Genomic DNA, 15608 nt, shown 5'->3' on the forward strand with positions numbered 1-15608 from the left:
TCGACTTCTTTATATTCCATACAAGTAGGGAGATATTTTGTTTTATTGGAGTAAATTTTTTTAGAAAGTATTTGTACTTTATTTTTAACAACTTTTAATCTGGCTCACCATAAGTTGATCCTAGTCTTTTAGGACTACTGGCTGGTCTGGTACAACAATAAAGTACAGTGGTCCCTCGGTTAACGAACTCAATTCGTTCCAGAGGGTCGTTAGTTATCCGAAACCATTGTTTCAATAGGATATTGGGTAATTGGTTCCTGCTCACAGAAAAGTATATACAAAGTAAAGCCAAAAATGCATAAAGTCAGAAACACTCCTAAAATTCCCCTAAATCGCCCTTAAATCACTATATATATATATATATATATATATATATATATATATATATATATATATATATATATATATATATATATATATATATATATATATATATATATATATATGTGTGTAACCGGTCGGAAATACTGGACTTTAATTTCTCACTTGACTTGGGGTTTATTAAAGATTATTAGATGGTAATTGCAGTGGAAGCGCCCCTTTGAGAGAAATCCCGAACCAGCACAAGAACACTTAAATTTACTAAACAAAATGAATTGTCCGTGACCCGTGGAAGGATAGCGTCTGTGACTGGGATGAATGAGACACTTATATTCCCTCCAACACTACAAACACAATCAAATAATGGTACACCAATATGCGCACCTCTTAACCTGAACTTAAAATACTACTCTGGGGAATAAAAGTTATACATGATGTTGAAATTATTAGAAACTCAGGCAATGCCTCATTAGAGAACAATAAGTTTAAAGTATTAAGAAATGTTGCTTGCACACATGAAACAGGCCTTAAGGGCATTCAACAAAATAATATCCAGCACTGAGAAAATGGTATTAAAAAAATAAGAAATTAATAACTCTACAATGAATAGGCCTTAAGGGCATTCAACAAAATTATATCACCCCAACAGATGCACACTTCCTAACCTAACTTAACCACTACTCTGGGGAACAAAGGTTATACCTGAGATCGGAATTATAAAGAAAAATTAGATGCATTAAATGAATTAAATCACAGTATCACTCTGGTTTCACTTAGTGACACAAACATTCAAAAAACAATACTATCAAAATCATTTAGGAACTATTACTACACACGTCAAGATAATATCAGTAACTGAAAAATCGTTTTAACTACACAAAAATATTGTCACTATTATTGAGATGTTACTGGGTCCACCAATACCCGTGAACCATGCTCCACCCAACTCAACATACACCCGTAATAAGGGAGATGAAATGTTCCTCTAGGTATCCCCTAGACTCCTGGTCTCAGTGTGTGACCATTTATTTACTCAGATAGCCTCAGTGTACTCTCAGTGCGTCCATGGGCAGGAAGAGAGAACGCCCGCAGGTGACCATGGCCAGTAGGTAATACTTCTAGCTGACCGAGGGCACGTGGTGTTGTGCACCCACGTGGTAAGAACTGATCAGCCAATGCTGATGCTGGTCCCGTGTCGTTTTAGTTGTCGGGAGCACTCGTTCACTCAAGAGATCCTTTGCTACCCCGCTAACCAGTGACAAGCCTGCACTGATCGTTCCAACGGCGACAATCGCCAAGCCTCAATCATCAACGGCAGTCTCAAACGGCAGTCAATCTCTCGCAGTCAAGTGGGTTCTGACGGAAACCCTGAAATTGACTCACTGTTAGCTCTTAATAACTTTATCACTGCCCTATCTAACCCCTAACTGAGATCGAATGAGACTTACTTGTTATACTGCAATAGCGCAACACAGGTGACTAGACCACGTGACTATTTCTGTGGACGGACGCGCAGGGACGTCCTGTAGGTCCGATCGCTTTCACGTGACTGAGGACCAGCCAGCCTCGCGTCTCTCCAAGGCGCTAGCTTAGGCCTAGTGACATATTTTCTGCCTAACTAATAACTTTCTTGGGACACCCGTAACATTATTCAGACTGGTAAACGATCTATAATAATTTCAAATTCAATAATAGTCCCTTAACTTCATGAATCGCATCATTATTAATTCAGTAAACTACATTCAATATCGTATAGGCCTAGTTCCACAAACTCTCGCACGTAGCGGGAGTGCGGTCTTCCCTCAGACGACCTTGAACTCGGCATCGCCAATGGCGCGGCGTTTGAAATTACACTGAAGTTTCTGAATATTACAATCGACCCCTCTAAAAAAAGACAGCACTGTCCTCATGTGCTGAGAAAAACATGCATACGACCCCCTAAAAAAATTGTTCTAAGAACTTCACGTCACACCTGCAACGTGCTAAACGCAGCCACGTATCTAGCCACTCCAAACACCTGTGCAGTGTGAATAAGGACGTAAACTTGACCTTCTTCCCTCTGAACGTGACTTCACTTATTCAGCCACTAGATCAAGGTGTTATTGCCTTGTTCAAGAAATATTATCTCAAGAATACCATGAGGCAAATGGCTGAAGCTATGAACAAGGACAACAATATGACTGCAGCAACGTTTTGGAAGAGCTACACCATCAAAGATGCCATAACTAACATCAAACTTGCGTGGAAAAGTGTGCCAGAAACTGCACTAAATGGAGTGTGGCATAATCTGTGGCCTGAGACAGTCCATGATTTCAAGGGCTTTGATGAAGGCGAGAACGCGAAAGACATTATGAAGCTCGTTAAGGAAGTGAGAGGCGATTCAGGATTTCAAGAAATCCAAGAAGAGGATGCGACTGAACTGCTTGTTAGCATGGAGGATCCTCTCGCTTCTGAATAAGTCTTGGAGATGGCGGAGATGGCGAAAAACACGAGGAAGAAGAGGAAGCGACAGATAAGCCCCAACAGTGGGGAAGGAACTAACAATTCCTAAGCTGAGGGAGTTTATGCAGCACGTCACTTCTGCCACCACTGCAACAGGACCCTGATATGGAACGCAGTATGCCAGTGGTGGAGGCGTTGAATCCGGCTGCATCTACATACTCTCAGCTGCTAGATCAACTGATTATGGCCCAGCAACAGAAGTAAATCACCTCATTCTTCTGTCCATTATCCTCATCGGGTGAGTTTGTTATGAAACTGTGTTTTATGAATCTGAGTGTTTATTGCTTGGAAAAATAGACATTAAATTTTGGGTATATGATATGTAATAATAATGTGGTAGAAATTCAATAATATAATGAATGTTTTCCATTCCTTCACCTCCTGAGGTAGCTGGCCCATCTACGTCATCCAGTGCTTCCCGCGTGTCAGATGTATCAACAGCCACACCACTAGACGGTGATGTGGATGATGAGCTGGTCGAGTTGGGCTCTGCATCTTCAGAGGGTGAATTGCCTAACTAAAGGTGATTGAAAATCTATTTTTGATATTAAGTAATTAAAAAATAAGTTGAGGAGAGTGAGTCAGACGAGAGGTGGGTGGAGCACGTCACCAGCCTCCCCCATCAGCTGATCGCTAGTAAACAGACCATTTTGCATCCAGTAATTTTAGCTGTGTTGATTTATGAGTGTTTGTTTTAGCATAATACTACAGCCTGTACAAAACAATGTTTTGTTTATTCTAGGAGATGGGCTGAGGTGCATCTGGGTGTATACTCTCAGTCGGGGAGGGCCAGTGGCCCGAGGCAGCAGACGGTACTACACAGTAACAGTACCGTCCAGCTCTCAACTCGGCAGCAGGGAGTGCTTGCTGCATATATATCATTACACCATATACTTTTCTCATATTTACTAGTTAATAAAAGTCTTTGTTAGTATTTTGTGTTTCTCTCAAGTACCAAACTAAATTATTCCATTGAAACAAAACTTCAATTTAGTGCGAATTTGGTTTTAAGCAACCTTTTTTGGAATGTATCTCGCGTTAAATCGATGTCATGCGCCGGTTAACGTCCTAGATACGTTCTTGGAAACGTGACGTTAACCGAAATGGACGTTGTCCGATCATCACATAAACTTTGTATTTATACTTACGTGCATGTGGAATATTATATACGTATACTGTATATACACTTTTACTCTTAAATCACTACTGTAATGTGATACAGGTGATTAATTTTTATCTCTTGCGCAAAATACATCACGTTTATATTAAAATTATTCACGGTTTTACAAGGATTCCAGCAACGCTGGGCAGTTGGGGGAGAGGGAGGTAGTATGTTTGACAGTTGGCACCGACCCAAGGTCTAACGAGTGTACCTGTAGGCTATATTTATCAGTTCTAAAATGACTAAGCTTCTCTCTTATAAAAAGACAGTGACTTGACCTGGGTGAATATAATTAACATTGTTGGGATTCTTGTAAGATACTGATTAATTTGAGTATAAACATGCTATAATTTGCACTAGACATAACAATTTTAGTACCGTAATCAAATTAGTACATGTGCACTCCAGCTTTGCACTAAGGTCATTTATTTCTTTTACGTTTCTTTTAGTATGGTGTGTGCATGTAAATGGATGAAAATAAATGAAGAAATTTATGTAAATCTACCCAAAAATACAGTTGAAAAAATTTATATTATGAATGTACTACAGTATTGTACACTAATGTACTACATTGTTTATATCTTGAGCAAAATATATAACGCTTATATTTAAATTAATCTCTGTCTTGCAAGGATTTCAGCAATGCAAATTATATTATCCTAACTTTAGTCTGAGATATTATATAATATAAACATAAAAGAAATCACCAATCTTTTGTCTGGGAACACAAGGAGGGAGGTAGCCATGAGCATGTGGGAAGAGGAGGGGAGGGGGTGGGAGGTGAGGTTGTCATGGTCACGTTGACTGCTGATCTATTTAACTAATGATTCTTATTAAACTCCACGCCCGCAAAACATGAGTGAGTTAGCGACCCCTAGAAGGAGCGTGTTTACCCTCGCGATCCCTCCCAGTAAGCCCCGCCTTTGTGAAGACAGTTATCAATACGTTGTTTATTCCACTTTCTCCTGGGAAGCTCAATCTTGAATTAGTCTGTGTAAATCAACCCAAGTAATTCGCCAGACCTTTGTCAACTGAGGGTCATCTTTGAATGAGTAACAGTTAGTTTGTTTGTAATTATTGTCATTGCGTGAGTAGCGATCACTGGCAACTCAGGGGTATATAAACTCAAGATAGCCAGTGAGAGCGTCCTCTGACGCTGCTACAATATTTCTCCAGGGATGTTCTGGGTTCCCTAGCCATTCAGTTAATTCAGTCAATTGTAGTGAATATCAGTGTTCACCAGTGTTCATGATTTAACAGTTGAATTGTCATTCACCCAGTGTAGAAGTAATATAACGTAAATATGTCTGTCGTCTAGAAAAGACAGTTTGTTGGTGCTGTCATGTTTCTCAGTCCTCTGACGCTGCTACAATATTTCTCCAGATCCTTGGGATTCTTGAATCGCTCTACCATCCAACAACGGCCTCGGATGTAGTAGATGGCCAGCCGGGATCATATGTGAAAAGATGGCACCGATGCTGCCTGATAAATGTGCGCCACGACTTCGTTGGGCCAGACCCCAGACCCGCCATGTGTCTGGCTACCCAACAATAACAAAGGCCGCGAGCCCTAGTGTTCTGCCCTGGGTTACTCCTGGGAAGTGAATGTCCAGAGTGTTGTAACATGTATGTTAGGGATAATTAGTTGGAAATAATTATCCCATGTTGGGTAGTGGACCCCTGCATATACAAGTGTCATTGTTTACGTATATGTTGAATAATCTACAATGAGTGCCATGTAATGTACCACCAGTAATGTTGTGAGTAAGAATAAAGAAGAAGGTACTGAGTTTGCACTAAGCCCAGGAGGCGAGCCTGGTAATTATATGATTAATACAATATTTTTCCCCCATTGATTGCATATTAATAAACTTGTTTTTAGAGTACTTTAGGTGTATTCATTTCTCCCACAGTATTTTACCTTTATTTCCATCCAAGTGACTTGATACCAAAATTACCATACTCACGGGCCTAGACCCTCGACCATGCTACCAAAAGAATGACCATGCTACCAAAAGAATGACCATGCTACCAAAAGAATGACCATGCTACCAAAAGAATGTCCATGCTACCAAAGAATAGGTGACGGAACTGAGTAAGAGTAAGAACTAAGAGAAGTAAGTAAGATGAGGGAGGTGTAGAAACAGAGAGGGAACCCGCCCCCTCACAAGGTGACAGAATGTCTGGTGTTTGTTTATTTATTTGAGATAAGATTTGACAATTGGCGCTGAAGGCCTGCGTGTTTATTTACCATTACTTAAGAGTGACTAAGCTCTTCTCATAATTTGCCACCCAAACGACCTGGGTGAATATAACTTACATTGCTGGGATTCTTGTAAGATAGTAATTTATTTGAATACCTGTATAAACAAGCTATATTTGCAATAGACATAACAATTTTAGTACCGTAATCATATAGTACATGTACAATACAGGTTTGCAGTTAGGTCCATTGTTACTGTACAATATTGACTAAATTCACTAGATAACGTACGCGTGTAGTGGATTCCTCCCCTACAAACGCTTTTGTCGCTGAGTAGCCGACCCCGCGAATTTCACCAGCCTGCCTTCCTGTCTAGGTCAGCAACCAGCGCCGCCTCACACGACTGAGGTCAACTATTAAGCCACGCCTACCCCTGCTATATAAGACCTGACCTCGTGGTGACCTACCTCTTTCAACCCACAGCCACCAGCAAGCAACACCTCCACCTCATGCTACCTGGCGGTCCTCGCTCCCGCCAGCGAGCATGGCGACCCACAAGCTGGTCCTCCTCTGAGCACCCTCACCAACCAGCTCTCTCTACATCACGCTTGTAACCACACTGCCACTTCCCAGCACCAAGCTGCATTGTACATCCAATACAATATGTACACAGAGAACACATTGTGAGTTTCCTTTCTCCATCCCATCCTGAGGGGTAACCAATATCTTGAAACCCCACACGCCTGGCAGCACAATCTATAAGAATACGCGATGCATACATGACGTAAACGTGACTGTGCCCACTCTAGGGCCATTTAGGTTTGCTACGTCCCATTATTTGAATGTTTTTTTTTTCAATTTAAATTGTAATTGTTTATTCCTTGATAGAGGAAGCGGGATCCTAGTGCTGTCACTTGGTACCCCTGTACCATATCACCAGAAGCAACTGGCCAGTGTCACAAGTATATACAGTACAGTACAATCATCCCTTGGTTATCGCGCCTAATTGGGACCCCGCCGACAACGAAAGTACAGAACCTATGGGATTTATTCTAACTGGTTCCAGGCACCCAAGACCCAACCCCAAGTTTCCCATTTTACAACCATTTAGACCCACTAAATATATATATAATGTTATGGTAAATATCATAAACACACATAGGCATGGCTAGGTTTATTACAAAGTGATGAAAAGGGTACCTCAATACTGTAGTCCACAAAACATGTAGCTATGCTTTTTTTATTTGGTCCCCCATCAAACAAGTCCGTTTTCTCTCACATCAGGATGCCTGAGTCCTCCGTTTTCTCTCTTAATCTTAGAGTGCACCAGAGACTTCGCTATGCCTTAGTAATGACACAGAATTTGAAATTGCAACCCCAATTGCAACTGGGGTTGCAATTGTTGAGGCAACTAGATATGTCTGATTACAGCAAATGTGTTATTCTCAATTTGTAGGTGAAAGATTTTATCCTCAATAGATGTAGGTTAACATTACACCTGGAGGCAAATGCTTAAAAAAAGTCTAAGGAAGGAAGGATATTCCTTTAACACATAATTATCTGACCAGTATGGGGAGGATCATCGTGTCTCTGTCAGGGGGTCATGGAGTGGTGGTCCAGCAGGCGTCACGGAAGTTTTTTAGGTCACGGACGTATATGCAATCGGACGTTAACTGGTGTGCGTGCGTGTGTGTGTGTGTATATATATATATATAAGTCAACCCTCGCTTTACGCGGTCCCACTTTACGCGTTTACGTGGTACCCTGCCAGAACCGGAATTCCCACTTTACGCGGTGCATCTACTCATATACGCGGGTGAAGTATAATTTTTTTATTTAGCTCATAAAATTCATACAAATTATCTGGCCAGAATATAATTTACATTGCTGGAATTCTTACAATTTGATGATCATTTTGAATAAAGCATCATAGATTTTGCATTAGACATACAAATTTTAGATCTAGGCTACTCTTAAGTATTTTGTTTACTCAGAGCAAATATGTTATCTTTTGTGCAAAATATATGAAGTGTATATTCAAAATATTCCTGGTCTTGCAAGGAATCCAGCAATGTCAATTATATTATCCTAACTTTAGTCTGAGGTATTATTTATGACTAAAAAGGTAAATATTCTGGTTTCTCCCACACATTTCTCTGGTAGGGAGGGACCGACCATCTGGCGCGGGGGAGGGGGGGGGGGGGTACTTTGATTGACAGATAGTGTCGTGAAGAATATATTTTTTTTATTAACTGAAGATATTTGTTTTAGCTCATAAAATTCATACAAATTACCCGGCCAGAATATACAGTAATTTACATTGCTGGAATTCTTACTATTTGATGATCATTTTGAATATAAACATCATAGATTTTGCATTAGACATACAAATTTTAGATCTACTCTTAAGTATTTGGTTTACTCTGAGTAAATATGTTATCTTTTGTGCAAAATATATGACATTTATATTCAAAATATTCCTGGTCTTATAAGGATTCCAGCAATGTCAATTATATTATCCTAACTTTAGTTTGAGGTATTATTTATTACTATACCTTAAAATCTAGTGGTTTTTCCCCCAAACTTTTCTCAGAGAGGGAAGAGCCAGGAGTGTGAGAAGAGGGGGAGGGAGTTGAGTCCATTATTTGAATGGACATTAACTTGGCGACTGTATTTCTCTTAAGTATTAATTGTGTGCATGTACCAACATAACATTAAGATGTTATTTTTACTAGAACATAGGTATTGTGTCGGAAAAAGTGGAGTTTGGGGATCAGCCGGTCTCTATTTCATTTAATCCAACATGTTATGTTGTTCACTTTACGCGTTTCTCGCTTTACGCGGGCTCCGTGGGTTCAATTGACCGCGTAAAGTGAGGGTTCACTGTGTATATATGTATATGTATATATATATATATATATATATATATATATATATATATATATATATATATATATATATATATATATATATATATATATATATATATATATATATATATATATATATATGTATATATATATATATATATATATATGTATATATATATATATATATATATATATATATATATGTATATATATACATATGTAATATTCAGAAATTTCAGAGTAATTTCAAACACGGCGCAATTGGCAATACTGAGCTTTCAAGGTCGTCCGAGGGAAGAGAGCGCTCCCTGCACATCGCGAGAGGTTGTGGAACTAGGCCTAAGGGATATTAAATGTAATTTGCCGAATTAATAATGATGCGATTCATGAAGTTAAGGGACTATTATTGAATTTGAAATTATTATAGATCGTTTATCAGTCTGAATAATGTCACGGGTGTCCCAAGGAGTTATTAGTTAGGCGGAAAATATGTCACGTAGGCCTAAGCTAGCGCCTTGGAGAGACGCGACGCTGGCTGGTCCTCAGTCACTTGAAAGCGATTGGACCTACAGGACATCCCTGCGCGTCCGTCCACAGAAATAGTCACGTGGCCTAGTCACCTGTGTTGCACTATTGCAGTATAACAAGTAAGTCTCATTCGATCTCAGACAGGGTTAGATAGGGCAGTGGTAAAGTTAACAAGAGCTAACAGTGAGTTCATTTCAGGGTTTCCGTCAGAACCCACTTGACCGGAGTTGACCGGAGTTTGACTGCGAGAGATTGACTGCCGTTGATGATTGAGGGTGGCGATTGTCGCCATTGGACCGATCAGTGTAGGCCTGTCACTGTTTAGTGGGGTATCAAAGGATCTCTTGAGGGAATCTAGCCGTCTGGGTGCCCAGCTGACGACGGGACGATCGTTGGGGTCATCAGCCCTCCTCTACCTCGGCTCACAATACCACATGTTTCAAGCAGCTTAGTGAAACCCTCTTGCTAACGGGAAGCTAAAGCTTCTCTCAACTGTACAAGGTCTGATTGGCTCACTCCCTTCCGCTTTATGGATGTACCTGGGGGTAAAGTGAAGCCAGCTGAGTGATACAGGGTCGCACACTGGGGCCAAGAGTCAGTGGAGTTTAGAGGTACACTTTCCAAGGTGGAGAAAGGCTGATTTGGGCCTTCAACTACGGGTGCCTGTTGGTTGTGCCTTAAACGACTACGGAGTGCAGGTGGAATCTGTGTGTGTGTTAGGTTAGGGAGCATGGTTCACGGGTATTGGACTCAGTAACGTCTTTATAATTGTGACAATATTTTTGTGTGTAGTTAATACTATTTTTTCAGTTACTAATGTATGCTGTGTGCATTTAAAATTTCTTTATAGTTTCAATCTCTGATATAACCTTTGTTCCCCAGAGTAGTGTTTAAGTTAGGTTAGGAGGTGTGCATCTGTTGGTGTAACATAATTATATTGAGTGCCCTTAAGGCCTATTCATTGTAGAGTGTTTAATTTCTTATTTTTTAATACCATTTCCTCAGTGACTGATATTATTTTGTTGAAAACCCTTAAGGCCTGCATCTGTTGGTGTAACATAATTATATTGAGTGCCCTTTAGGCCTATTCATGGTGGAATTATTAATTTCTTATTTTTGAATACCATTTTCTCAGTGCTGGATAATATTTTGTTGAAAGCCCTTAAGGCCTGTTTCATGTGTGCAAGCAACATTTCTTAATACTTCAAATTTATTGTTGCCTGAGTTTCTAATAATTTCTATATCATGTATAACTTTTATTCCCCAGAGTAGTGTTTTAAGTTCAAGTTAAGAGGTGCGCATATTGGTGTACCATTATTTGATTGTGTTTGTAGTGTTGGAGGGAATATAAGTGTCTAAATTTTACAGTGTGTCTCATTCATCCCAGTCACAGACGCTATCCTTCCACGGGTCACGGACAGTTCATTTTGTTTAGTAGATTTAAGTGTTCTTGTGCTGGTTCGGGATTTTTCTCAAAGGGGCGCTTCCACTGCCATTACCATCTATTAATCTTTAATAAACCCTAAGTCAAGTGAGAAAATAAAGTCCAGTAAATTCCGACGGGTTACATATATATATATATATATATATATATATATATAGTAGTACCTCGCTTAACGCGTCAATTGAACCCACAGGGTACCGCTAAGTGGAAAACCAAGTGAATAACATAACATATGGGATTAATTGAAATGGAGTCCAGGCCGATCCCCAAACTCCACTTTTTGACGACACACAACTATGTTGAAGTAAAAATATTATCTTAACTTTATGATGGTATGCACACACAATTAATAATTAAGAGAAATATCAATAATATTAGGTTATTTAACACTTGCATTAGTAGAAAAAATGGCTGGGCACACGGGGATGGGCGGTTGGTTCCGAGGCAGAGGGCAGATTATTGGCCCTCACCTGTGTCACTTGTATCAATTGTATCACTATCCACCACAGAGGCTTGCAGGGCCTCTTTGTCAAACTCCCCAAAGTCCATACAAGTCCATATCCTCACTATAATTATCACTATCACTGACTTGGGCCGGCTGTGGTGGGTGGCGGGTGAAGAACTGGTAATGTTTTGATGATCATGACCCAGGCGTGATCGCAGCCCGCCACGCTTCCCCTCACAGATATGATGAAAAATTCCGCTGCTATGAAAGTCTATATATATATATATATATATATATATATATATATATATATATATATATATATATATATATATATATATAACACACACACACACACACACACACACACACACACACACACACACACACACACACACACACACACACATATAAAATATATTTTTATGCTGACAACCACAAGGAAACCCTCTTTGATTAAGAAGATTAGAAAGGGTTGGGTCACTGCCTTATGACCAGAACATTGTGGACCCCTGCTGTCCCCTAGGGACTTGATCTCACTCTCCTCTACTGTATATATTTGCCTTGTCAAGTATTACTCCTTAGTCTGTACTCACCCCTGAAGAAGTGAACTACACGAAAGCGCTTGGGAACTTCTTGTTTCCTTGTGGTTATCAGCATATACTTGGATCACGGCACCTACAGTGATTTACTTGCATATAATATATATATCAACGGATCTACGTGGGTGGCCTAAAACGACGGGGGAAAAAAAAACGGAAAACCAGAAGAAAAAAAAAATGGAGAAATCACATCCCTGAAACCTGACTGTGTTGTCACTGGTGCTAATATGCAGGTGCAATTCAGTTGGGCCAACGTTTTGACCATTGCACCTTATGAAGGTGTAAGTAGACTCTGGTTATAACTTGTATTGAAAAAACTTACATCATCATCAGTTGTCATTAACAGTTAGTAATATGGTTCAAATCTTATAATCCCTTTATGATTTACTTATACATTGATTTAGTCCATAAACAACTCCCATTATATTAACTAAACAGCAATCATATGTAGTTTTCTTCAGAGTTTTGATAGTGTAGCCATGGTAACTATATGTATTACCACGAGATCTGCAATCCTACCACCAATGTGTATGCTATTCCAAAATTCCTGACACCAATAATTGTTTTTGTCTATGCAATTAATTTATCTCATGCACGTAAATTTTAAAAGTGTGTGTGGAGGTGGGGTCTCTCCTGGTTACACACATAAAACACGCTATATACTGTACATTGAGACCAAGCAACTATACAGTACTCTCAAACATGTGAGCAAGATAAACAATTGGTTATTAAAGTGCTTATATTTCTGAATTTATATATTTTTGTGAAAAGACAAAAGAGCAGTAGAGGATTAATGTACAGATGTTGATCAAGGTCTGACTTTTAGACATGAGTTGTTTTCTGACAAGAATTATCTTAAGACACAGCCATGTATCCCTTTACATGTAATTCCTGACTAAGGTGAAGCAAAATATAGTATACAGTACAGTACAGTACAGGCTGTGTCTTTTACACAATAAAAGAGATGGAATAAAATGCAGAAAAAAATCTCTATAGATATCATGCATTTCATAATTATTGACTAAATTCTAACATGTGTTTTACATCATCTTTCACTACTACATAAGTGGCATCCTCCAGAACAACAAGGGTTATTAATAACATGAGAGACAGCTCTTCACCCCAGGAGAACACCTGGATCTAACACACACTGCTGGCAAAGTACCATCTGCTATTAATATTTTATAAGCAATCATTTACTGGATGAAAAACTCAATTTTTTCACAATCCTTTTACTATACAAGAATTCAGGTACATATTTTCGAGAAAATGTATTGGTCTCTTTTTGTACATGATACTTCTACTTGATCTGTATAAGGATTACTTGTCACAAAACAACTACATACAGTACAGTATTAACATGAATGCCCAACATTACCAATTGTAAACAATCACTTACATAAAACCTTTAAGAGTACAAATAAGTAACTGGCAATGACTAAGACCTCTTCAAATAATCTATTCCACACACCTTATGTGCTGACCTAACAATTAGCACACACAAAACATGTGCTGTCATTATATCTCAAAAAATACTTAGGAAACACTGCAAAATCTGCATGCACTTTAATGTTTACAGTTTCACACTTTATTTCATTAAAGATCTAAACAGAATTACACAACTCTTTCTCTGACACAGTGATGCCACTATTACAGCCAACTGCTACAAAATGAAACAATAATAATTGTTATACATAATTACTCTGTAAAAAATTATGAAATACACTGGCTGGTGTACAGTAGTGACTTTTTTCAGTATAAGTTGCATTTCAATTGATGATATCATTATTTTGAAAAGAAAAAAAAAAAGAAAAAAAAGTATGAATTACTATAAACTTCACTCAAAACAAACAGTTCCTTCATAAACAATAACTTAATAAAAAAATTCCAATAGGCTGATAGAAGCAATCTGTTGTAATTTTCATCATGATTATTTTCACATTTATTCTAATTCTCTTCTTCTGCTGTTACCTTCGGGGTCCGGGATCGTGATCGGCTGGAGGATTTATCATTAACAGGAGACTTGCTGTGACTCTGTGATCTTGACCTGTGATTTAAATGAATATTAATAAATATGGCAGAGAGCTCTACTCCTTAATCTATTAATTCTTTAAGATATAAAGTTCAGTGAATTCTCCCTGCACTAGATTAATTGGCGAGTCACTTCACTGGTTCACACAAAAATTGGGTTATTTGTGAATGTTTCAAACTCAAAACACAATGATGGGAAATAAATTAATTTTCATAAACAAGCTTGGATCAAGCAATTCAAGTACAGTGTAACAACACCTTTACTTTACATAAATATGCACCCAAATGAATAACACCAAGTGATTCACCATGTTATTCACCACTCTAGATAACTTGGCTTGCATCTCTCAAGGGTCGAGCCAGGGTCAGCAGATTTAGCAAACAACCAGCCCACTCTCTCATGCCCAGGGAGTGGCAGTTCACTTACTACCACTGGAAAGGGAAGCTGGGCACTAACTCAAAAAGTGTTATTCACAACACTTCCCCGAAGAAAATTCACAATATATTATCTCAGATTGTACCTATGTATATACAGTCATGTGCCGGTTAACGTCCGATCGCATATACGTCTGTGACCCCACCCCCCACAAAAAAAACAAAAAAAAACACACTCCCGTGACGCCTGCTGGACCACCACTCCACGACCCCCTGACAGAGACACGATGATCCTTCCCATACTGGCCAGATATTATGTGTTAAAGGAATATCCTTCCTTAGGGTTTAGTAAGCAATTGCCTCCAGGGGTAAAGTTAACCTACATCTATTGAGGATAAAATCTTTCACCTACAAATTGACAATAACACATTTGCTGTAATCAGACATATCTAGTTGCCTCAACAATTGCAACCCCAGTTGCAATTGGGGTTGCAATTTGAAATTCTGTGTCATTACTAAGGAATAAAGAAGTCTCTGGTGCACTCTAAGATTAAGAGAGAAAACGGAGGACTCAGGCATCCTGAAGCGAGAGAAAACGGGCTCCTATGATGGGGGACACAAGCACTCACACGTGCCACTCATACTGACAGACTTGACACTCACTTATTTAACAAGTTTTACCAACCATTAGTTGTGTACGTTATCTAGTGAATTTAGTCAATATTGTACAGTACAAGTACACTGCAATACAGTGGTCCCTCGGTTAACAATGGACCTTAGTGCAAACCTGTACTGTACATGTACTAAATGATTACGGTACTAAAATTGTTATGTCTATTGCAAATATAGCTTGTTTATACAGGTATTCAAATAAATCACTATCTTACAAGAATCCTAGCAATGTAAGTTATATTCACCCAGGTAGTTTGGGTGGCAAATTATGAGAAGAGCTTAGTCATTCTTAAGTAATGATAAATAAACACGCAGGCCTTCAGCGCCAACTGTCAAATCATATCTCAAATAAATAAACAAACACCAGACACTCTGTCACCTCACCTCTCGCTGCTCCCCCCCTCTTCCCACGCTCGCTGGCTACCTCCCTCCTTGTGTTCCCAGACAAAAGATT

General features: G+C 39.0%; 1 protein-coding gene across 4 annotated transcripts in view; it reads right to left on the reverse strand.

The window, feature by feature from the left end:
* Positions 1 to 12813: 12813 nt before the first annotated feature.
* LOC121867916 (serine/arginine-rich splicing factor 4-like) overlaps positions 12814 to 15608 on the reverse strand; it is a 74472-nt gene continuing 71677 nt past the window's right edge. For all 4 annotated transcript variants that reach the window (XM_042368055.1, XM_042368056.1, XM_042368053.1 and 1 more), the window contains one exon: positions 12814 to 14123. In XM_042368055.1, the coding sequence (XP_042223989.1) occupies positions 14024 to 14123 (100 nt within the window). In that variant the 3' untranslated portion in view covers positions 12814 to 14023. The remainder of the gene's footprint in view (positions 14124 to 15608) is intronic.

Source organism: Homarus americanus, unplaced genomic scaffold (assembly GCF_018991925.1).
Source record: "Homarus americanus isolate GMGI-L3 unplaced genomic scaffold, GMGI_Hamer_2.0 scaffold37032, whole genome shotgun sequence".
NCBI classification, from domain to species: Eukaryota; Metazoa; Arthropoda; class Malacostraca; order Decapoda; family Nephropidae; genus Homarus; species Homarus americanus.